The sequence below is a fragment of the Dasypus novemcinctus genome, chromosome 24 (assembly GCF_030445035.2).
Source record: "Dasypus novemcinctus isolate mDasNov1 chromosome 24, mDasNov1.1.hap2, whole genome shotgun sequence".
Classification (NCBI taxonomy): domain Eukaryota; kingdom Metazoa; phylum Chordata; class Mammalia; order Cingulata; family Dasypodidae; genus Dasypus; species Dasypus novemcinctus.
Genome location: NC_080696.1, coordinates 38,182,988 through 38,207,954, shown reverse-complemented (window position 1 = coordinate 38,207,954; position 24,967 = coordinate 38,182,988). Strand labels below are relative to the sequence as shown.

The window sequence follows — 24,967 nt, the reverse complement described above, 5'->3', positions numbered from 1 at the left end:
CTGCTTCATGTGGTCTTGACTGGGGAAAGTGTTGTTCACGTATCTGGCAGGTTAGTGCTGGCTATTAGCTGGAGATCAGCTGAGGATATATCAGTCCTAGCCTCAGTTCTCATGAGTTTTCCAGATGGCCATGCTGAGCTTCTCACAGCGTGGTAATTGGGTTCCAAAATTGCAAAATCAGATTCTGCCAAGCTTTCTTAAGGCTTAGGCCAGAACTAGCAGAGTGTCACTTCTGCTACATTCTCTTGGTTGAAGCAAGTCATAAGGCCAGCCCTCAGGGACCTGAGACTCTACGGGGACCTGAAGACCAGGATATGTGGTTCATCAGTGGCTATCTTTGTGCTCATGGAGATCCACTCTGTGTTGAATACTTAAACTAAATGTATCTCTGTAAACTTTTTTTAAATTAGGAAATTTCTCCTCTTCTCTCCATGGAGGCTATGGCATTTGTTACTGAAGAGAGGAAACTTACTCAAGAAACCACTTATCCAAATACTTATATTTTTGATTTGTTTGGAGGTGTCGATGTAAGTATTTATCATTGTTACTACTATTACTACTACTACTTAAATGGTTTGAGAATTTACTTCTTGAAATGGGAGACAGGAAACATTACAGAATTTACAGCAAACATTTCAGAATATGAACTTTTAGAAGCATCATAGCTTTTTCTTTAGAATTTATTTGAATTGATAATATCTCTACTTTTTTAAAAAAAAGCTACAAAGTGAAAGGTATTTCCCACTTCTCCAGTTACCCCTGCTCAGAGGGATCTGTCTTTCCAGAGATGTTCTTTGTGTGTATAAATACCTCCTCCCTCAAAAAACAAAAAACAGTGACCTTAGGTTTATTCTCTCCCCACATAGAGTTGTACACACTGTTCTTTGCCTTGCTTTTTCCATGTAACTCTTTAACTTGGAGATAGTACATGTAAATCTGCCTAATTATTTTAAACAGCTATGTAATATTCCATGATATGATTGTACCATAATTTATCAAGGCTTTTCCACACATTTGTTATTATAGACAATGTTGCGATAAAGATCTTTGTTACATATTTTTATGTACATTCAAGTATACCTTTGGGATCAGAGCATGTGTTTCTCTTATCGTTTATAACTTAGTAATTTACATACTTATTGGTCGGCCAAAGGGTTGCTGATGCAAAGTTGGCTTTTAAAAAGGGTATTTGGGGTAGAAGCTTATAGTCACAAAGCCCTAAAGAGTCCAACTCAAGATAACTTCCTTGCCCAAAGTCTCTTGGCATGTATGCATGCAAGATGGTGAAGTCTGCTAGGGTTGAGCCTTCCTCCTTCCTCTTAAGGTTTTGTGGTTCCACCTTCTTCCAGTCTCAGCTGTAGGTTGGCATGCTGCTCATTTCTTCCCAGCTCAGCTGTAAATCAGCAGGCCCATCTCTCGTCCTGTACATGGAATGCTCTGTATATCTTCTCTGTGTATCTGTTTCTCTTGCCTTCTTTTTTTTTTTTTTTTTTTTAAAGATTTATTTATTTATTTAATTTCCCCCCCTCCCCTGGTTGTCTGTTCTTGGTGTCTATTTGCTGCGTCTTGTTTCTTTGTCCGCTTCTGTTGTCGTCAGCAGCACGGGAAGTGTGGGCAGCGCCATTCGCCATTCCTGGGCAGGCTGCTCTTTCTTTTCATGCTGGGCGGCTTTCCTCACGGGCGCACTCCTTGCGCGTGGGGCTCCCCTATGCGGGGGACACCCCTGCGTGGCAGGGCACTCCTTGCGCGCATCAGCACTGCGCATGGCCAGCTCCACAAGGGTCAAGGAGGCCCGGGGTTTGAACCGCGGACCTCCCATATGGTAGACGGACGCCCTAACCACTGGGCCAAAGTCCGTTTCCCTTGCCTTCTTGATTATCTCTTTATATGGTCCACCAAGGGGGTGAAGACAAGGGGGCGGGGAATCAAACATGCATGCCCTAATCAAACCCTAATTTTAACATATTAATCAAACTCATCTCAGCTGAATTTAATAACAGCCAAAGGGTTATCACTCCTAGAGAAACAGACCAGTTTAAATTCACAGTCTCAAACTGCCACACATACCTAAGAGTTTTGTCAATTTAAGTCCCCAACAACAAAGTGTAAAGAGTGTGCTTATGCACACCATCACCAAAAAAATGTTTATATTAGTTTATTTTTATGGATTTGTCTTCAATGTATAACTTGCATACAAAAAGGACACCGGTAATTACCACAAAATAGTTTTCATCTTTTTATCAACTACCACCCAAATCAAGAAATGGAAGATTACCAGCACCCAAAAGGACCCTTCACCAAATATTTAAGCAGACAGGAGAGAAAATTCTTCACAGTTTGTAAAATGTGCTTCCTTCTGTGAATGAGATTGAAAGTCTTTTCATGTGTTTATAAATAGATCTTTTTCTGCCATTCGTGTGTTAATGTCTTTTGCATCTTTTTCTGTTTAGTTCTTGGGGCTTTTTCCTATTGATTTGTAAGGACTCTTGATTTTTTTTTTTTTTTAAGATCCTTTGTCATATATGTTTATTAGTATTTTTTTCCTAATTAGTCAATTGAATTTTTACTTTATCTTATTGTTATATGTAGGAATATTTGCTCTATAGGTTGTCAGATTTTTTCCACTATTGGGTTATAAACTGTAGTTCCTTCTCATTGTTTAAAGTTTTTTTTTTTTTTATGATGTTTAAATTTTTATGACATTTGAAATTTACTATGGTATAATGAGAGAAATATTGGGTTCCTACTCCCTCTTACTCCATATATCTACCCTTATCTCGACATCACTGATTTGAAATGTCACTTTGATCGTATACTAATTTTCTTACACATTCATAATCTGTTTCTGTACTCTTTTCTGCTCCGTGTTCAGTTTGTTCATGCCCCAATACCAAGTGGTTTTAAAGACTAGCCTTTACAGTATGTTTTTTTAAATGAATCAATTTTATTGATATATTAATAAAGCATACAAATCACCCAAAGTATATAATCAATAATATTTGGTATAATCACATAGTTGTGCACTCATCACTTCAATCATTATTAGAGCATTTTCATTATTTCAATAAAAGACGAGAAAATTCTTCACCTTTCAATCTGTTTCCCCTTGTGTACGTAGCTATTTTTGACTATTCTTGTACAGTTATTTATTAAGCAGTTTTATTGATAGTCACACACCATACAATTATTCCAAAGTGTATAATCAGTGACTTGTATAATCACAATGTTGTGTATTCATCACCACAGAAAATTTTAGAACAATTTCATTACTCCAAAAAGAAAAAGTCCACACCCCGTAGCAGTCCTTTCCTAGACCTATGTAACCACTAATCTAATTTCATCTTTATAAATTGATTTATATTTACATTTTATATAAATGGAATCATACAATATGTAGTACTTTGTGTCTGATTTCTTCACTTAACATAATTTTTTATTTGATATTAACATTTTGTAGCATTAACATCCATTTGTTCAGTCTCAAAGAAAAAGTCTTATATATGCAGTTTTACCCATATTCATGTTTAACATGTGGTTTTACTATGATATACAGAATCCCAAAATTTCTGTAGTGTGTGGGAGAGTGCCAGCATTTACAGCAGAGGTTTTTAACTCATAGTTTTGCCGGTTTTGCCATCATGATTCTTTTCCTTTGCATTTCATTCCTCTGGGCTATGTCCAGCCTTCTCCTGGTATCTTAAACCCTAGAAGATATTTTTCCAGGCCATTTCTATCTGTCCTCTAGCTATTTTTATGGGAGAGAAGAGAGTCCCATGTCTCTCCAGTCCACCATCTTTCCAGAAGTCTTATAATATGTTTTAATATATAATAGGGTTCATCTTTCCTAACATTTATTCTTTCTGTACTTGCAACACTGAATTTTCATGGCTGTTATTGTGTACCTGCCTCACCCTTCATATGAACTTTAGAGTCAGCTTGCATAGTTCCAAAAATTTTTGTTGGTATTTTTATTAGTATAACCATAAATCACGGAATAAATTTAAAGTAAATTGGTATCTGTATGATATTGAGTGTTCCTAGTCAAAAGGATGTATCTTCTCATTTATGTCTTCTCTTATGAAAGAAGATGTGTATTAGTTGAATACAGGTTAATTAGCACTAAGTACCTGTGATTTCATCTACACTTTTTCATAAAAGTATGGTCAGTTGTCTTTCTACAAGCTATATTTACTGTGTCTATAGTTTTCCCCCATCTATCCTTCAAATCTAGTAGCGCTGTCAAAAAAGAAAGAGAGGTTCAATATGGCATGTATTGTTTCTAGTGAACCCTAACTAGTTTCTGATGAGCATCAATTTATTCTTTAATTGTTCAAGTGCCACCAGTTAACAGTCTCTGGATTGCCTGGAATCAATTTCCAATGTAACAAAACTATGGTTTGCTGTGGTTTGCCCTCTTTTGAAAATACGGTCTTCTGATAACTTTTCTCTTTTCCATGACTCCTTAAAATTTACTAACAGGCATTTAAGATGACATTTATTTGTATTTTCAAGATCCTGGAATAAAATTTTCTGCATCTGTATATAGTCCCATTCTCCACCCAACCCCCCCACCTGGCCCCAGCCCTTTTCTGTCTTTTAATATCTGGTTTAGTCCCCACAGTCCATCTTTCTCTTTTTCAACTCTTGCCAAGATCCTCTACTCCCTTGTCCCACAATTTCCATTTCACCTCCTTGGAGAAACTGCAGCCCTGAGTCACTTGACTTAACCAAGTGATGCTTGGTGCTATTGGGGAAAATCATGTTGTTTAGAAGCCATTATAAATTCATAGTCACAGCTTCGATTGTATTTTCAGTTACCCAGAACAATTCTTATGTTTCCCTAGTCACAGTTTTCTTTTTTCCACGTTAGTATTTCAGACTACCTCCTCTTTTTCCTAAATTTTTGACCTGGTAGGCTCCAAATTGTTTTCAAGATAAAATCACAACTTTTCAAAGTGGTGTACAAAGCCCCTGTGGCTCTCTCCAACCTCTCCTCTCACCATTCTCCTTCTATAACCCTTTTCCCAGTCACGTTGAAAGTCTTTCATACTCCCTTTCCACTCCTCTCCTGATGCACACTTCCTCATCCTTCATTTCACAGTTTAAATTTCCCTTTGCCAGGAAGCCTTCCAGTTACTCGTTCCATCTCCTAGGTAGAGTGAGTATTCACTTTGTCTTCCTCTAAGACCTTGTTTGATTCCCATTATAGCCTGACCATACTGAATTGTAATTTTGTTTCTTTGTCTAACTCAGTAGTTTGTAAGCTCTTAAGAGAGCAGTGATGTCATACATTGATCATATTTCTAGCCCCTAACATAATGTCTGTTCAATAAATATTTAGGATTAATAATATACTGAGTACCTGATAAGTAAAGACACTGTAGTTGCATTTAGTAACTTAATACTGGTTGTAATAATTTAGTTGTCACCACTTATTTCATTTAATAATCTTCATAATAGCCTTATGAGGTAAAACATCATTCTAGCAAGTTTTTTTTCTGCATTGTCAGGTTTCCCTCCTCTACCAGATTGTTCTTATTAACCTAAAAACATCTTTTTTCTCCCATATTTAAGAGAAACAAACTCTTTAAACTCATTTCTCTTTCTACTCTTTTAATGAGCCAGTATACTCAAAATTCCTTGAGTTTATCTACTTAAGGTCTCTAATTCTTCCATTTTCTCTCTCTCTCTCTCTTTTTTTTTTTTAAGATACTGGGGGACTAGGATTGAACCACTGAGCCACATCAGCTTCCCAGAGTTTTTTTCATTTATTTTGCTTGCTTGCTTGTTTGTTTTTTCAGGAGGTACTGGGAACCACACTTGGGACCTCCCATGTGGGAAGTGGGAGCTCAACCACTTGAGCCACATCTGTTCTAACTATTCTCTCTTAAGTGTACTCTAGTCCAACTTTCGTTCCCACTGTTTCATCAAACCACTCTTGGAAGCGTCATCAGTGAGCTTTGTTTTGCTAAATGAATTGAGGGTTAGTTGTCTTATTTATTAGCACCATTTGATTCAGTTGATGACTCCCTCTTTCTTAAAATACTTTTTCCATTTAGCTTTTAGGATTCACACTCCCCTAGTTTTCCTCCTGTCTCACAGGCCACTCCTCAGTCTTGTGCTGCTTTTTCCTCTTCACTTCTCCTTGGCCTCTTTAACATTTGAGTCTTGAAGCCTTAGTGCTTGGACCTCTTCTGTACTTAAAGTCACTCCTTTGATGATATTTGTATTCATGACTTTCAAAGCCATCTTTATGCTGATAACTCCCATGTTTATAACCCCAGAGTGAACCTCTTGCCTGAATTCCAGACTCATATTCAACAGTCTACTTAACATCTCCATTTGGATATCTTAGTAGACTCTCAAACTTAACATGTCCAAAATAGAATTTCTGATCTCCCCTAACTGTAACTTGCTCCATCTACAGCCTTCCTTATCTCAGTAAATGGCATCTCCATTCTTCTAGTTGCTCAGATCAAACACCTTGGGGTAATTTTTTGAGTCCTCCTTTTCTTCTTTTACTGTAGATCTCACTACCAAGCAAGTCTGGTCTCTATCTTCAGAATAGATCCGGAATCTGATCACTTTTTACTACTCTCAAATTTTCCTAAGAGCATAGAGGACCTGGGAGGATGTTTTTGAGGGAATAAACACATAGCAGTAAATTGTCTTGCCCAGCTTCACATAGCTATCCGTCCCTCTTCCTACTGTCTGCTTTGCTTAATGTTTTTATATCTTTTAGAGCATTTATAGAGCTGTATGTGTAAAGTACATTGAGGTCAGAAAGCTATTGAAATGTGACTTTTCCAAGCATTGGGCTGTTGTTTTGAAGTAGGAGCCCTTAAAATATCAGAGTTCTGATTTTGGTGTTGTGCAGTTTTCTGTGAGGTAATTGAATGTTTAAAAGTGACTCCTGTGCTCCAACATCTAGGGTGAGTCTGATTCCTGTGATACCGAGAGTGTTCTTCTTTCTTTCAATCTTCCTTATTTTTCTCCCATTCTTTTCCCTAATTGGACAGTTAGAATTGGCCTGATAAGAATTGGGTGAGTCTCCTACACAGTCAACCAATTTATGACAGAGGTGCTAATGTGATGCAGTGGGAAAAGATGGCTTTATAATAAGTGCTGCTGGTTCAATTTGATATCTATGTAAGAACAAAATAATGTTGAATCCTACCCTATACCATGCACAGAAATCAATTCCAGATGGCATGTAGACTTAGTGTGAAAGGTTAAAAAAAGAAATCATCAAGAAGCTATCATACAAGAATATTTTCATAATCTTGGAATGGGAAAAGATTTAAAAGCAAGATACCAAAACATATTAGTTGTAAAGAAAAACAATAAAAACATTTTCTACAGTAAAATCATGAACTTCTGTTTATCAAAAGATACCATTAGGGAAGTGGCTGTGACTCAATCAGTTGGGTTCCTGTCTACCATGTGGGAGGCCCTGGGTTCGCGTCCCAGGACCGCCTTTATTTTATTATTTTTTAAATTTTTATATAATCTTTTTAAAATTTTTTAATTTTTTTAAGATTTAGATTTTTTAATAAAACTTTTTAAAGTTAATAGATCACATAGAAATTACATTAAAAAAACATAAGCGGTTCCCATATAACCCACATCCCACTCCCCCACCCCCGTCATTTTTGTAAACTGTATTTTTTTGAAGATACATACATCACAAAAAAGGTTACATTATAAAAAACATAAGAGGTTCCTGTATACTCCCCATTCCCCTACCCCACTCCTCCCACACTAACAACCTCCCCCATCATTGTGGCACACTCATCGCCATTGGTGAACACATTTTGGAGCACTGCTGCACCACGTGGATAATAGTTTGTAGTTCACACTCTCCCCCGGTACCTTCAGTGGGTTATGGCAGGATATATAATGTCCAGCATCTGACCCTGCAGTATCATTTAGGACAGCTCCAGAGTCCTAAAAATGCCCCCTCATCACATCTCTTCTTCCCACTCCCTGCCCTCAGCAACTATGTGGCCACTTTCTCCCCATCAATGGTACAATTTCTTCTATTAGTAGTCACAAAAGTTTTATAGTAGGATATCAGTAAGTCCACTCTATGTTTTATTCCTCCATTCTGTGGGCCCTATGATGGTGATGTCCACTCCACCTCTATATTGAGAGGGGGCTTAAATTCCACAAGGATGATGGATGCAGTTCTCCGGCTTGCAGTTGTAGGCACTCTCAGTTTCCTGGTGTGGTGATTGGCCATCTTCACCTCCCTGTTTAAGTCCAACGAACCAGAGAGTAGGAGTTGCAACTCTGCTGAGGCTCAGGGCCCAGCTGGCACGTGGACAGTCCAGAGATTCAAGTCTTCTGAGTATACACTAACGCTTGCACCAACCAAAGGTTCATTAAAAGTGACAGAAGAGTTATGTGTAGAAAGGTCACTTCTGAGTCCAACTCCATCACACTCAGGGACACAAATTCCAAAGTAGGGCCCACTGATGTGATGCTGAGCTCCAGAGCTATCTGCCATGACCATATTCCTTTGGGTCTCTGTAGCCCTCAGGAGAACCAGTACCTGGGGTTTTATCCACTTTGGATGTTTCTGGGGTCCTCCTGAGGAGTGCATAAGCATGACCCCTGATGACCTCCTGACTCTTCTTTGAAGACTCTTAGCCATATAAACTCATTTGACTTTGCTATTTCCCCCTTTTTATTCAAGGTCAAAAAGCAGTTTTTAACACATGATCCTACATATGGGCTGAGATCTTCTGGTCTGAGTTGACCCTTTTATTCAGGGTCTTTCTATTTACATCACCAGCTGGTACTTGCTAGTAATCCCTGGGCCTTCTTATGAAGGCAGGCTTGCCCGCACGCGGCAGAGAGCCAACCAGCCCGCAGACGCCATAGAGAGCTGACTCAGCAAGGTGACGCAACAGAAAAAGGGAGACAAGCAAAAACACAAAAGAGCACAGTGAATGGACACAGAGCAGACAGCAAGCAAGCCGCAAGGGGGTAGGGGAAATAAAAAATACATGGAAGAACGCACAGGGAGTGGACACAGCATGCAAAAAGCTACGGGGAGGGGGGGGAAGGGAATAAAAAAAACAAAACAAAAAAGATACCATTAAGAGGCTGAAAGGCAAGCCACACAGAGAGAAGCTATTTGTGACCCATATTACCCAAAAGTGCTCATAACTAGAAGGAGAATTCGTTCAAATCACTAAGGAAAAAGAGACAACCCAATAGAAAAATGAGCATAAGATACAAAGAGGTAACTCATAAAAGGTAATCCACCTGGCCAGTAAACAGATGTAAAGGTGTTTATCTTCATTAGTCATCACGGAAGATAAAAACATGAGATACCACTACACACCCACTAAAATGACAATATCAAGAGTTGGCAAGAACATGGAACAGTAGGAACTCGTACACTGCTGATGGAAGTGCAAATTTGCATAGCCCCTTTGGAAAACTTTTTGGCATTATCCACTAACACTGAATATACCCATACCATACGATCCAGCAGTTCTACTCCTACTTATGTACCTAACAGAAATGTTGACATATGTCCTCCAAAAGACATAGAGAACTGTTGATAGCACCATCATTTGTAAGAGACCCAAGCTGAAAACAAGCCAAAAATCCATCAATTGGAGAATGGATAAATTGTTAAATATTCATGTAAAGAGTACTACACATCAATGAAAAGAATGAACTGCTACCTGCTGCCTAGATCTGCACAGACATAATGCTGAATGGATGAATCCAGGCATAAAAAAAAAAATGATAGGTATGATTCCATTTATGTAAATGTACGGTTCAAAAGCAGGTAAAATTATGCTATGGAGATTGAAATTAGAATCGAGGTTACCTTTGGAGGAGGGAGAGTTAAGAACATGAATGAAGCATGAAGGTTTCGGAATGTTGTGGTTATTCTGGATGATAATGGTATAGGATTGGTGTTTACTTTGTGAAAACCTCGAGCTGTCTACTTAAGATTTTATACTCTTTATTGTATCACATTATACTTTAATAAATTTTTTAAAGAAAATGATCATAAAAGCAAAAATTGTCGTTTCTTTACAAATGCCGTTTTCTACAAAAAAGTCCCATTTACTTACTAGCTGGTAAGAGGGACCTTTTATTTTTTACATCAAGGAATTTAACCAAAATCATTGTGTTTTTATAATGTGACTTAGTGGGTAGTATTTCAGTAAAAAAAAACAGAAAAGGAACTGCTTATTTATCTAGAGGACTTATAAAATTTGCAGTGATCAGTTATTCTACTTATAGACTGGGAACAAACAAGGGTTTATAAACAGCTCAGTTGATTTTGATTCAATTCAGTATTTGTTGATAATGACATGGGTTACAAAATCTCCTTCTCTAGACCTCTTTAAAATAATATTGATTCTCTTTTGTCCAGGGTGGTATGACTATGTACCTGCATAAACATATTGGAATGAAATTGTTTGATTTCCCAAAACAACAGCAACAAAATACCCAATGTGTTTATGGGAGGAAAAAGAATGAGAGTCACTACTTTGAAATCTATTTGCAGTGAAAATGTGGCTTTCTGTAGCAAGTGCCTGCCTTATATTCGGATGTCTTTGGACAACTGCCTTGATATTATGGAGTTTTTCTCTCCTGCTTCATGTTAGATCAGCTTCTCCAGGAATCCTAATCTGTTCATAAACATGGGATTGTCTGTGGGTCATTTTCTCTTCATTAACCTTTAGTTGGGTATATTGGATCTTGTTCAACTCCTTGCCATCTTGCTTCTGAAAGTATTTTTTCACACACAGTTCATCATTTCTTCCTCTGTATTCACTAGTGAGACCCTGGAATAACCCTGCCTTAGGCATGCTACCCCATGCTCAGCTGAGTTGGAATGATTGCCAGCTAATCAGCTTGATCCAACCCCTAACATTGACAGTGAAAAGTGTATCCTAGGGTTTATAAAGTCAGATGCCTAGGGACTAAGCAGATAACTTGAGTGAAGCAGGCCCAGAATAAGATAAATGTTGTAAGGTAAATGGCTACAGAGACTGCAGATACGTGGAGATGCATAATGGTTTTATGGGAGAAATGGTTCATCCATTCAAAATAACTTATCTTGAGAGGTATGGGAAATCTAGAGTTTTACATAAGATTTCCCAGATTTTCAAAAGGTATGGGCCAAATGAAATATGTCTGTGGAATGGGTATTACCCATGGCTTGGCATTCAGGGACTTTAATGTATTAATTGACATAGTCCATCTTTCATTTGAAGTGAATTTATTTTTAAATATATTCTATGCAGTTTAGCATCTTACACCTTGCTTGAATGATAGTGAAAAGTAAGTCATCTTTTTCAGAGCAGCATTGCGTAGTATTTTTAAAACCTTAAAAATCATTATTCGTTTTGCCCTGTTCCCATCTCTGGGAATCTCTCATAAAGATAATCAAGATGAGATAAAGCTTGTATGGAAAAATACTTAGTGTAGCGTTGTTTATAATGGCTAAAAATATCCATGGGAGGAAGCTGATTGTTATTCCATCCACTTGGTTGAATTTTATGCATTTATGTAATGTTAAATTCTTGGTGAAAAAAAGCAACTACAAAATTGCGTATTCTCATGATCATAATTTCTCCAATTTTTCTAAAGGGCAACCTTATCTATTATACAAAGCAATATAGGCCCATATTCAGGGCGGTTTTCATTGTTGCCCCGGTAATGGGACTGCTTTCTTTTCTCTCCTTCGAGTACAGTTAACATTAAATACAAATGTGCAGAAGGCTGAGTTCTGACACTCCTCCACAAATGATAATTTGTGGTGCAGCAGTATTCGAGAATTTTTATTTTGTAAAATAATGGAAGGGGATATGGCTCAAGAAGTTGAGCCTGCTTCCCACATGGGAAGTCTTGGTTCTTGGTGTCTCCTAAGGACAAAAGCAGAAACAACAAGCAAACAAAAAAACCAACTCAGGGGAGCTGATGTGGCTCACTGGTTGAATACAGACTTCGCACATACGAGTTCCCAGGTTCAATCTCCAGTACCTGCTACCTCAAAAAAATAATAAAAAATAAAATCACACATTCCCCAGTTCGGTATGTTGAATTTTAGTGTCATGTTCATGCCAGGAGCAATCTCAGGAATGTATATTTGCTTTCTAAATATTTGCTGTTGGTTGGAGATGAGCAGAAGCAATCTTAGCTCTTCCAGTTGAACCATGTAGTGTCAAAAATTTGCCTTTGGGGACCATAGAGTATTTTTCTTTTTGTTTCTGGCTTATTTCACTGACATAATATCTTCAAGGTTCATCCAGGTTGTCATATGCATCCCAACTTAATTTCTTCTTTACAGCTGTATATTTATATACCACGTTTTGTTTATCCATTCATTATTTGACAGGCGCTTAGGTTTCCATCTTTTAGCAATTGTGAATAATGCTGCTATGAACATTGGTGTGCAAATATCTGTTTGCATCCTTGCTTTTAGTTTTTCTGAATGTATTTCTAGTAGTGAGATTGTTGAACCTGTGGCAGTTCTATATTAGCTTCCTGAGGAACAGCCAGACCATCTTCCATAGAAGCCATACCATTTTACACTTCCATCAACAGTGAAGGAGTGTTCTTATTTCTCCGCATCCTCTCTAGCACTTACAGTTTTCAGTTTTTAAAATAATGGCCATTCTGTAAGGTGTGAAGTGATAGTGCATTGTAGTTTGGATCTGCCGTTCCCTAATAGCTAGTGATATTGAGCATCTTTTCATGTGCTTTTTGGCCATTCGTATTTCCTCTTTGGAAAAATGTCTATCCAAATCTTTTGCCCCTTTTTAAATTGGATTGCTTATTTTTTTATCTTTGTGTTGTATGATCTCTTTATATAACATGGAAATCAAACCCTTATAGCATATATGGTTTCCAAAAATACTCTCCCATTGAGTAGGCTCCCTATTCGCCTTTTTAACAAGGTCATTTGAATGACAAAAGTATTTAATTTTGAAGGAGTCCTATTTATTTTTTCTTCCATTGCCTGTGCTTTGGTTGTATGGTTTAAGAAACCACCACCCATCACAAGATCTTGAAGATGCTTCCCCACATTTTCTTCTAGGGGTTTTATGACTCTAGCTTTTATATTTAGGTTCTTGATCCATTTTGAGTTAATTTTTGTGTAAGGTGTGAAATAGGGATCCTCTTTGTTTTAGATATAGATATCTAGTTCTCCCAGCATCATTCATTGAATAGACTGTTCTGATCATGCTGGGTGGGTTTGATAGCCCTGTCAAAAATCACTTGACTGTGGATGTGAGGGTCTATTTCTGAACTTTCGATTTGATTGCTTTGGTCAATCTGTCTATCTTTATGCTCGTTGCATGCTGTTTTTAATCACTGTAGCTAAAGTAATATACTTTATTATATCGATATTAGTTTGGAGTTTTCTTTTTTGGGGATGTCTTTGGTTTTTCAGGGTGATACTGGGATCCTTTCAAGGTTTTGCTGATTTCTCCATTGTTTTCTCTCTAATCCTTACTTTTCCCTTCTTTCTGCTTGCTGTAGGATTATTTGCTATTTTCTTTCCAGAGTCTTAAGGTGGAAGGTTAGATTATTGATTCAAGATATTTCTCTCTTTTTTTAAAATATAGGCATAGCTATAAATTTCCATTTAAGCACTGCTTTAGCCATATCCCATGAGTTTTTAAATTTTCTTTCAAAGTCTTTTCCCTCATGATTTTTCCCCACCCATTGGCTATTTAGGATTGTTTTCTTAATTATCCACATATTTGTTAATTTCCCAAATTTCAGTTATTTGATTTCTCATTTCATCCCATTTTCATCAGAAAACATTCTTTGTATTTTTTAATTCTTTTTAGTGTATTGAAACTTGCTTTTATCCTGGAAAATGTTATTTCTGCACTTGAGTAAATGTGTTTTCTGCACATAGATGTCTGAAGTCTACTTGGTTCATAGTGTTCAAATGTTCTATTTTCTAAGTGTCTAATCATTATTGAAAATAGGGTATTGAAGTATCCAACTATTTTTGTTGAATTGTCTATTTCTCCCTTCAGTTTTTGCTTCATATATTTTGGGACTCCTGTTAAGTGCTTATGTGTTTATAATTATGGGCTTCCTGATGAAGTAACCCTTTCATCATTATAAAATTTTCCTTTTTGTCTGAACAGAATGGTTTTTAAAATACTTGTTTATTGTAGATAGTATTATGATATTGGAAATAATATTGTTTTGTATTAAAAATATGTATGAAGAAAAAAAAAAGTGAATGTTATATCATTCCAGTCCCTATTGAAAAAAAACATAACACTTGTTCAGTGCTTCATTATCGGTTTTATCATCTTTAGGTTTTGGGGTCATAAAAGTTAAGTTTCTTTGTGTTGCTTTTTCCTATTCCTGCTCACAGAGAAGTAGCTTCTTCATTGGAATTAGTAGGTCAGGCATTAAAAGCCACTTTCCCAACTCAGATAAACAAAACAAAACACTGATATTTGGTAAGTCTGTAGTAAAAATGGTATCCTTGCTTGCTGTTGGTAGTAATAAAGTTACACACATAAATGTTATTTAAAACAAAAGAGGAGCCATACTATTGATAATATTCTGCAGGTTAAAAAACTTTAAAGCCACATTGGGTCTCAAAAATTATCTCGTCTAACATGGCTGTTTTTTAAAATGAAAATTCTGATGCCCAATGGGGTGGGGGGCAGTGACTTGTCCAAATTCGCATGGGGAAGAGGTGGCTGAGGTAGTACTAGAATCCAGGTCTCCTGATTCTTGGTACAGTGCTCCTTTAAACAAAATTGAACCTTACTGCTTCCTACCTTTCCCAAAGACAGGAGGGTCTTGCATTACTGTGACACATATTTGGGCCATGAGTTGTCATGGTGAATATTGTATTATAAGTTGTATTTTGAATTGATTTTGAAGATGTTACTCTTTTTTTTTTTTAATAGCTCCTTGTAGAAATTCTTATGAGGCCTACAATCTCAATCCGGGGACAAAAACTGAAAAGTAAGTATAGCTGTCAGCCACTTGTCCTCATTTCCCAAACTACTGATATGGAGGTCATTCCCAGGAGTTGCTCTTCTGGCCCATCCTAATATTTAACAGTGAGGACATGCCTACATTTTGCTGCAAGATATTGTTTCAAACCCAAGCTAAGCCAATCTCTTTATTCCCTGTATACTGGATGAAAATACAGATCTACTGCTTTAAAAGAAAAGGTGTGAACACCACTGGACTAAAAGAATTGTGTCTTTGCATTTTCAGACTGTCCTTCGGTCCACCTTTTTATGTCTTCTCTGGAAATTTTTATTTCTCATATATAATTAGCTGAGACAATAAGAAATAATATGGTAAAATCACTTTGTTTTATTTGCGAAAAAGCCACATCTATTTTTTTTTTGTTATAAAAGTGATATATGCTTTATGTAAATACTTATTACCAGAGTGCATTCAGTGAAAAGTAAATGTGTTGGGAAGCATATGTTGCTCAAGTGGTTGAGTACCTTCTTCCCATATGGGAGGTCTTGAGTTCAGTTCCTGGTGCCTCCTAAGGAAAAAAAAAAAAACCCAAAGGGGAGTGGATGTGGCCCAGTTGGTGAGTACCGGCTTCCCATATACAAGTTCCTGAATTCAATCCCCAGCTCCTGGTACCTCAAAAAAGAAAAAGTAAATGTTATGGTAGTGCATTATTTCGTAAGTGGGTGATGGGTATATGGGTATTTATTTTTTATTATTTATACTAGTTACAAATATTCTTTTTAGATACTCAATATTTAATTTTTTAAAAAAGGGAATAAATGCACTTTACTCTGACAGTAAAAGCCAGAGACAGACTGATTAACATTTGATGAATGCCTTTCCACAAGTATCATGTATATATGTTTTCCCAATACCAATAGGACATACTATGTAAGACCTCATTTGTGTATGCAGAGTGATTGATTATAAGGATTCTTATTCATCTTTGATGTCTTAACTTTCTACTCTAAATTCTACTCATGTTCTCTGTCTACCCTCATAGCAAGTAGCATCTTGTAATTACTGTAGTTTATTCTCTCTTCCTCCAATGAAATCTTTAAGCTTCATGAGGGTCAAGACTGTCTTTTTGCTCTCTAGCCAGCCTAGAGCAGGTGCTGAATAAATATGTAATGAATGAGTGAATCCCAGTTGAAAATGGAAGGTCTAGAAATACTGGGATATACTGCTCTGGTCTTCTATCCTGTTCTGAATAACAAATAATAAATAAAGAACTTTTTAAAAACTCAGTTGGTTGCAAGGTAATGATGAGGGATACAGGGCATCTGCTTTGTCTCAAGATTATGTCAGGCAACCCATCTGATCAAGTTAGGTTGGCAGGACTGCCCATTAGGATCTCAGAAGGAGACCTAGAATTTTAGAGTTCATGGTAATGGCATATTAATGAATGGAAACAGTTTTTAAAAATAAAAGCAATACCAAACAAAACACTTGTTCAGTGGTTGATAATCAGTTTCATCATCTCTTGGTTTTGAAGTCATGAAAGTTATGTTGCTGTTTTCCTATTCCTGCTCACAAAGAAGTAGCTTCTTCATTGGAATTAGTAGGTCAGTCATTAAAAGCCAGTTGCCCAATACAGATAAATGAACAAAACACTGATAGTTGGTAAGTCTATAGTAAAAATGGTATCCTTTTTTGCTGCTGGTAGACCTTCCAATGGAAATTTATAACAAGAACAATCAAGATGCTTATACTTTGGGTTCCATTAGTTCTGCTTTTGGAAATATATCTTGAGGAACCAATGCAACAAGAGTAAAAAAGGCTGCATATCTGTATTAAGTTGATTATTTGTAGTCTATTTAAATATCAGGAAACCAAAAAAAAAACCAACCCAAAAAAACCCTGGAGATAATAGCCTAAGCAAGCACCAAAGAGAAAATGACTTTATTTAAATGATGGCATTACCACATTGAAATTATGAAGACTATGGAGCTAATAGTAAAATGGCTTCTATGTCAAACCAAAAAGCAGTAATGCAAGTTGGCATGTAGGTTCTGATGGGCCCAAAAATGAAAATTTTTGGTAGATTAGGACTGGAAGGAGGTATGTTACAAAGAAAATAATCATCTTGGAGGGAATTGTGAGTAATAGTTACAGTGTTTTAAAATGTAATATTGTTACACTTTTAAACCTGAAAAATAACCAGTTACTCTTCTTTCACTTTCAGTAAGTGATGAAATGTCCAAGGACTGTTTGAGCATCCTGTATAATACCTGTGTCTGTGTAAGTACAGTCGACATTGGGTCTGTAATTATCTCCCATCACATCTGCAATTCTTGAGAAGATAAGATGGGAGTGAGGGTAACAGATATGAGAGCTATCTTCAGATACTGAGGGAATTGGATTTCCGTATACCTGAGAACCAGGACCAACAGGTAGAAATTATGAGGAAGCAAAATTTAATAGTAAAATTAAGAGCCGGGGCTGCCTCAGAAGGTACTGTACTCCTTTAGCCCTGGAGGTATCCAGGCAGAGTCTGAGCAATTATTTGTAAAGAGGATATGAACATTGGAAGGGTATCTAGGGCATTTCAGAGTCCTTCCAACCTCATAATTCTAAAATTCTCCCTGTTCCTTCATTTTCCTTATTAAAAAACAAAAACATGAACCAGAATCCCTTTGGCTTAGTGCCACCTCCCTGAGCCTTAGTTTCTTATCAAGAGTTCAGTTAGTAGTCGTACTAACATCATAGGGTTGTTGTCAGAACAAAATGAAATGATAGAATTTAAGGCACTTGTTAAAGGAATATACAGTATGTTTTTATAGAACATACCACCTATCTTTTAGGAGCTTATGGTGTGATTAACAGTAAACCATAATAGTAGGCAGAATGAAACAGTTGCTACTGTAGAAATAATATCTGTGTGCTATAGAAATACAAAAGGAATATTTAATTCTATATTATTTTAAAAAGGATTTCTGACATTTAATGGGAGTATGTACAATCTACCTAGATCTCAAACTTAGTAGGTAAAAAACAAGGATGGGGACATAAAATACATCCAGGAATTGGGCTGATACATAAATGCAGACCATAAAATTATCTATAAAGTAAGAAGAAATGTGTGAAATTAACTTTATAACCTTCTTGTTTTGAAACAACTCCAAACTTACAGGACAGTTAATATAAAAACAATGCAGTGAGAACTTCAATATACCCCCTATCCATGTGATATATGGGAGGAGGTTCACTTGGGGCATACCTATTAAGGCATATGAAAGAGTTCAGGTATTCATGAGACATTATCACAGTGGGTGGAGATACACACAATAACTGAAAGAGTATCCAATTCCCATCCTGGGGAGTTCTCTCACACACTCTTATGGAACTGCAACAATCTCCTGACTACAGGGGCAGTGACTAATGAGGGAGAATGGACCATTGATGGGTTCTTAATATTGACGACTGTCCTTGTGAACCTTTTATTTTTAAATTGAAACTTAGCCTAGAATTACAGGTACCTAAGAGTAATCTCGAGAGCCTCCTTGTTGCTCAAATGTGGCCTTAGTCTCTAAGCGAAACTCAGTGTATAAATGCATTATCTTCCCCTGGCATGGGATGTGACTCCTGGGAATGAGCCGCCCTGGCACCAAGGGATTACTGCCAAGCACCAGCTATCAGTGCAACTGGAAAAAGACCTTGACCTAAAGGGGGAAAGGGTAAAGGCAAAATGAGTTATATGGCTAAGAGACTTCAAAGTGACTTGGGAGGTCATTCCAGAGGTTTATGCTTATGCATGTCTCAGCGGGAACTCACCAACTGCCACAGTAAATATTGCTTCAAAGAGTGGGGTTCCTGAGGGCTCTGGAGATATCCAGATACTATAGGCAAGGCTAACTGTTCAGGAGTGTTGTGCCCTGCCAGTGGGTCCTACTTTGGAATTTATGCTCCCCAATGTGACAGAGTTGGACTCAGTTGTGGTTTCCCTACACATGGCTCTTCTTCCCCTTATATTTGAGACTATAGTGCTAGAGTTGATAAGTTTATGTCCAAGAGACTTAAATCTTTGGGCTTTCCATGTGCCATTCGGGCCCTGAATCTCAACAGAGTTGTAACACCTACTCTCCAGTTCATTGGACTCACCCAGTACAACTAACAAGGAGATGATTATGGACAGTGACCATCCCAAGGAACAGAGAGACTCTACAACTGCAAGCAAGATAGTCACATCGATCTGCCCCATAGGATCTAAGCCCCCTCTCAGTAAGAGGCAGAGTGGGCATCATGACCCCAGAATCCTTGGGATTGGGGAATGAGTGATGGACTAGAGTAGACCTACTGTTATTCTCCTATATACTTACTATTTTTCTAGCAATGGAAGAACTTTTATCATTGATGTGGAGGCAATGGCTACTGGAGGTTCTGAGGGGACGGAGATGGGAAAAATAAGTGTAATATGGGGGCATTTTTGGGACATTGGATTTGTCCTGAGAGACATTACAATGACAGATACAGGTCATTATATATATTGTCATAACTTACAAAATTGTGCAGGAGAGTTTAAACTATAATGTAAACTCTAATCCACACTTAGTGGCAGCACTGCAATATGTGTGTGTAGCCGTTGATATGGTTATGAATTCCAAAAATAGATGTTGGATTATGTTTGTAAAATGATCTGTACCTGGGCCTGATTGAGTTATGATTAGGGTTTTAATTGGGCCATGTCATTAGGGCATTGAGTCTCCACCCCTTGGTGGGTAGGGATTCACAGATAAAAGACATGGCAAAGGACAGAGTTGCGGGTTTCTGGTTTTGGAGTTTGATGCTAAAATCTTAAAGTGGAGCCTCGGGGAAAGAGACAGAGCTGTTCACTTGATAGTCTATAGCGTGGAAAGAAGCAAAGCTTAGAGAACCTCATAGTCTACAGCTGACCTTGTGAAGGAAACAGAGGAGCTGAGCCCAGAGGAACCCAGAAAGCCTGAACCCTCACAGACGTCAGCAGTCATCTTGCTCCAACAAGTGGAAATAGACTTTGGTGAGAGAAGTAACTTATACTTTATGGCCTGATAACTGTAAACTCCTACCCCAAATAAATACCCTTTATAATGCCCAGCAGATTTCTGGTGTTTTGCATCAGCACCCTTTTGGCTGACTAATACAGAATTTGGTACTGAGGAGTAGGGAAGTGCTTTTGCAGTTACTGAAATGCTGAAACGGTTTTATAAATGGGTAAGGGGTATTTTTTTGAGGAATTGTGAGATGCTTGATGGAAAAGGCCTAGAATGCTTTGAGGAGACTGTTGATAGCAATATGGATGCTAAAGAGACTTTTATGATGCCTTAAAAGTAAATGATGAAAGTATTATTGGAAACCGGAGGAAAGGCCATTTGTGTTTTAAAGTGGCAGAGAACTTAGCAAGATTAACTCATGGTATTTTATGGAAGGCAGAATTTGAAAATGGCGAGCCTGGGCATTTAGCTGAAGAAATTTCCAAAGTAAACCCAGAGAATGTGGCTTGGCTTCTGCTTGCAGCTTATAGCAAAATGCTAGATGAGCAAGATAAACTGAGAACTGAATTGTTGGGCACAGAGAAAACAGAAACTGATTCTGAAAATTCCAAGCCTCTGGAAATTAGACTCCCAGATGAAAGTGCCACATTGGAGGACTTAAATAAACTTGGAACATGTAAATCAGGATAGAAGGTACAGTTATGTCAGAAAGACTTGTGGAAAGTCTTACTGTCTGATGGCTTGGACACCTGCTTCCTGCATGCTAAACCAACAAGGTTTTTGAGAGAGCTGTATGAACAAAACCAGTCAGCCTGGAATATAAAGAACATGGAAAGGAGAGATTGAAGGAGAAACATCTTTAAGAGGAAAACCATGGAAGCTGAGATCTGGAATTCAGACATCACCTTGGGCCAAAAGAGGAACCCCACCCATGTATACAGAAAGGGTGAGTTTGCCCCAGTAGTTGAAGAGGGTGGATGTTCCTGTGATGTTCTGGTATAGAGTTTTGCTGCCCTAGGGTGCAGAGAGGGTGGAGCACATTCCTTAAGCATTAGGGCCCATTAAGGTCATCACCCCACAGGTCTGAGAGCGGTGGACCTGTCCCTCAAAGGTTAGGGAAGGCCAGGTGGTCAACTCATGGCTTTGAGAGGGTTGAGCCTATATGCCAAAGGTTAGAGGGAATGTTGTCTTCACATCACTGTACTAGGGGATAAAGACTCTTAACCCAAAGATTAGATGAGTTGTGGCAATCACCCCAACACTTCTTGGAGGGAGCGGTCTGGAGCATGGTGGACACCCAAATACTTGATGAGGGTGGAACCAGAAAAATGGCTGTTGGGCAAGGCTGTGGAAAGGGTGGGTCCCCATATGGCCCCAAGGAGAAGAAGCCATCTTCTTAAGAATGACTCTCAGACTTCGAAATAAAACAGAAGGATTCCCTGCAAGTCTGCTGAACTGTAGAGAAACCATGACTCATGTTTATCCTTTGTCCATTTGTGTATTGGAAGCACATGAATTGTTTTTTAAGTTTCAGAAGTCTATAGCAGACTGGACTTTGCCCCAAGACAACCTGTATTTCTTTAAATTGATTGTGATATGATTTAGTACTTGCATTGTTACTGATTTAAGGTTTTTTCAAATATTGTAATCTATTTGTAGCAGTTTGATATGATTATGAATTCCAAAAATAGATGTTGAATTATGTTTGTAATCTGATCTGTACCTGGGCCTGATTGAATTATGATTAGGGCTTTAATTGGGGCACATCATTAGGGCATTGAGTCACCACCCCTTGGTGGGTGGGGATTCACAGATAAAAGGCATGGCAAAGGACAGAGTTGGGGGTTTCTGATATTGGAGTTTGATGCTGAAGTCTTAAGCTGGAGCCCCAAGGAAAGAGACAGAGCCATTTGCTCTGTCTACAGCTGACCTTAAGAGAGGCAAAGCCCAGAGAGCCTCATAGTCTACCGCTGACTTTGTAAAGGAAACAGGAGCTGAGCCCAGAAGAACCTAGAAAGCCTGAACCCTCACAAACGTCAACAGCCATCTTGCTCCAACATGTGGAAATAGACTTTGGTGGGGGAAATAACTTATGCTTAATGACTTGGTAACTGTAAGCTCCTACCCCAAATAAATACCCTTTATAACACCCAGCAGATTTCTGGTGTTTTGCATCAGCACCCCTTTGGCTAACTAATACAGTGTTCATCAATTGTCACAAATGTACCACACTAATGAAGGATGTTGTTAATGTGGCAAAGTGTGAGAGGGATAGAGAGTGGGGTGTTAGGGAATCCCCTACATTTTTTTGTATAACATTTATATAGTCTATTTTTTTTTTAAATAAAATATGAAAAATATATATACTTCCCCCCTCTCCACATATGCAGATTTATCAACTTTTAACATTTGTTATATAATCTTATCTAGGTAAAGTTTTGTTATAGTTTCAGGGATGTAAGGCTCAAGTTAAGATCTGTTGATGTACAGGAAAGAAAGAATTGCGTATGGCTTTTTAGGTGGTTAATCCTGATTTGGGAAGATGTGGGAAGGACTACCAAAGGAGGAGCCATTTTAGCCTGTCCCTGAAACAGGAGTAGGACTTTGATAGAGGAGAAAAGAAGGGTGGGTAGTTGGGTAGTCAGTGTCCTGGCATACTTGATTTCTCTGTTCCATCCTAGGAGACATCTATAGTATTTGAAATATTTCTGTATTGTAAATGGTGCTGGGTTAAACATTGGTATGTAAGATTTTAACAGACAGATAAAGGAATTAGGTAAGGATTTTTCCAAAGGGAAGAACAATGTAGTAAAAGTAGGAAAAGGCCATGTGGACATAGAGGTAATTGCAAGTCTTTCAGCCTGACCCCAGAATAAAGTAAATAAATCTCAAGGAGATGTTCCTAGACGGGTACCTTGTGGTCTGTTTGAAGGTCCTTGAGTATCAGGCAGAGGAGTGGGCTTAAATGAGTAGGAAAGAAGACTTTAGAAGATTTTAAGTATTCCAAGATCACTTTAGCTCTAAGATTAACAGAAGGCTTACTGAGCAATGTTAAGTACCTTTATATGTATAATCTAATTGAGTCCTCTCAAAGTATTCTAAGACGACCATTTTACAGATGAAGAAATGGAGGGGTAAAGAGAAGTGATTTGCTCTGGATTGCACAGCTAAAATCAGAACTTGGGTCTGAGCCTTAAAGTCCATGCCCCAAACACTATTGGATTTCAAACTAGGGAATTGCCTTCAGAGCCCTTATTTAAGTAAGTCCTCTTAGGAAAGACTGTCTCATTGTTTTAAGTTCTCACCTTGATTGCGCTCTTAGTGGAATCACTTTAAGTCACTAATCTGTGTTCCAAATGACTGGTTTATTTTCCAAATATAGACAGTTGGGGTTTAGCTTTTACAGGCCAACTGCGGCAACTCTTTCTGTTTTTCTCTTATTTTCATCTTCAAAGTAGGCTTTCAGTTTTGAAGCCAGGAAGCATTTTATTCCATGAATGGAGAGTTTATAAGTGGTTCCCACAATTAATTCATGGCATCTTAGCTTTGTTAGCATGTCTCAATTTGTTACGGTGAGATTGCTTTTCCAATGTCTGTAAAAGATATGTTGCTGACTTTGTAGTTGTAACCTGTTCTGCCTTTTCTCCCTTATGACAGACGGAAGGAGTTACAAAGCGCTTGGCAGAAAAGAATGACTTTGTGATCTTCCTGTTTACATTGATGACAAGTAAGAAGACATTCTTACAAACAGCAACCCTCATTGAAGATATTTTGGGTGTGAAAAAGGTGAGCTGTGTCCTTAGGCAGGTGGATATACAGATGGGGAATGGTGATGATTGGATTCTCAAACTTGAATACTGTACAGAGCCCTTATAAAAGAGAAATTCTTCCATACTCTTATTGCTGACTTAATAATGTTAGCTTAATATATTGAAGTTGTATGGTTTTTTTAAAGATTTATTTATTTATTTCTCTCCCCCTCCCCGCCACCCTGGTTGTCTGTCAGAATCTGTTGTTGTCAGCGGCACAGGAATCTGTGTTTCTTTTTGCTGCGTCATCTTGTTATGTCATCTCTCCATGTGGGCGGCACCATTCTTAGGCAGGCTGCACTTTCTTTGGTGCTGGGTGGCTCTCCTTATGGGGCGCACTCCTTGTGCATCGGGTTCCCCTACGCAGGGGACACCCCTGCGTGGCACGGCACTCCTTGCACACATCAGCACTGCGCATGGGCCAGCTCCACACGGGTCAAGGAAGCCCGGGGTTTGAACCGTGGATCTCCCATGTGGTAGACAGATGCCCTAACCGCTGGGCGAAGTCCACTTCCCAATATATTGAAGTCTAAAAATTAGGTTATATTCCTTATAATAATGTATCTTATATGACTATAAAACCTAAACAAATATGAAATTGAAAGCAATCTAATTTTAAAGCTCAGAAGTTCAGATTGACTTCATTATTTATTGGTGATGACTGACGTTACTTTGCTGAAATCAAATTGTCTTTCACTAATTATTATAGTGGAAGTTCTTTTTAGCATACCTATACTGCTAGACTATGTGGTGACTCCATTCTTCTTTCACTTTTCTATATTTGGATTGCTGTAAAAACCTTTATTCATTAGGCTGTGTTTCCCTTGGTGGTGATGTTTGATCTTTGCTTATTAGGTTCACCTCTTTTTTTCCCTTTAGTTTTCAACAATTAAGGTTGGTTAATTGGCACCACACAGCAGGAGATACAAATAGGAGCACTGAAATCCTGCCACTTGGTCAAAAGGTGGATATTCAAATGATCCAAATTTTATATATATATATATATATATATATATATATTTTTTTTTTTTTTTTTTTTTACTATGATTGAAGTGAAAACACGAAGTTAAAAATTTCTCAAGAACTCAGACATAATCCCCCTCCCTCCAATAAATCTATGTTAGATTTTTGGTGTAATGTTTAGTAGGACCCAGAACTTACTTTTCCAGTCCTCGACCCAAGCGTCCA

General features: G+C 37.9%; 1 protein-coding gene across 3 annotated transcripts in view; it reads left to right on the top strand.

The window, feature by feature from the left end:
• The window catches only part of TRPC4AP (transient receptor potential cation channel subfamily C member 4 associated protein), a 93,141-nt gene that overhangs the window by 19,694 nt on the left and 48,480 nt on the right, over positions 1-24,967 (top strand). For all 3 annotated transcript variants that reach the window (XM_058286962.1, XM_058286963.1, XM_071211656.1), the window contains exons 3-6: positions 411-527; positions 14,931-14,988; positions 17,186-17,241; positions 23,628-23,756. In XM_058286962.1, the coding sequence (XP_058142945.1) occupies positions 411-527; positions 14,931-14,988; positions 17,186-17,241; positions 23,628-23,756 (360 nt within the window). The remainder of the gene's footprint in view (positions 1-410; positions 528-14,930; positions 14,989-17,185; positions 17,242-23,627; positions 23,757-24,967) is intronic.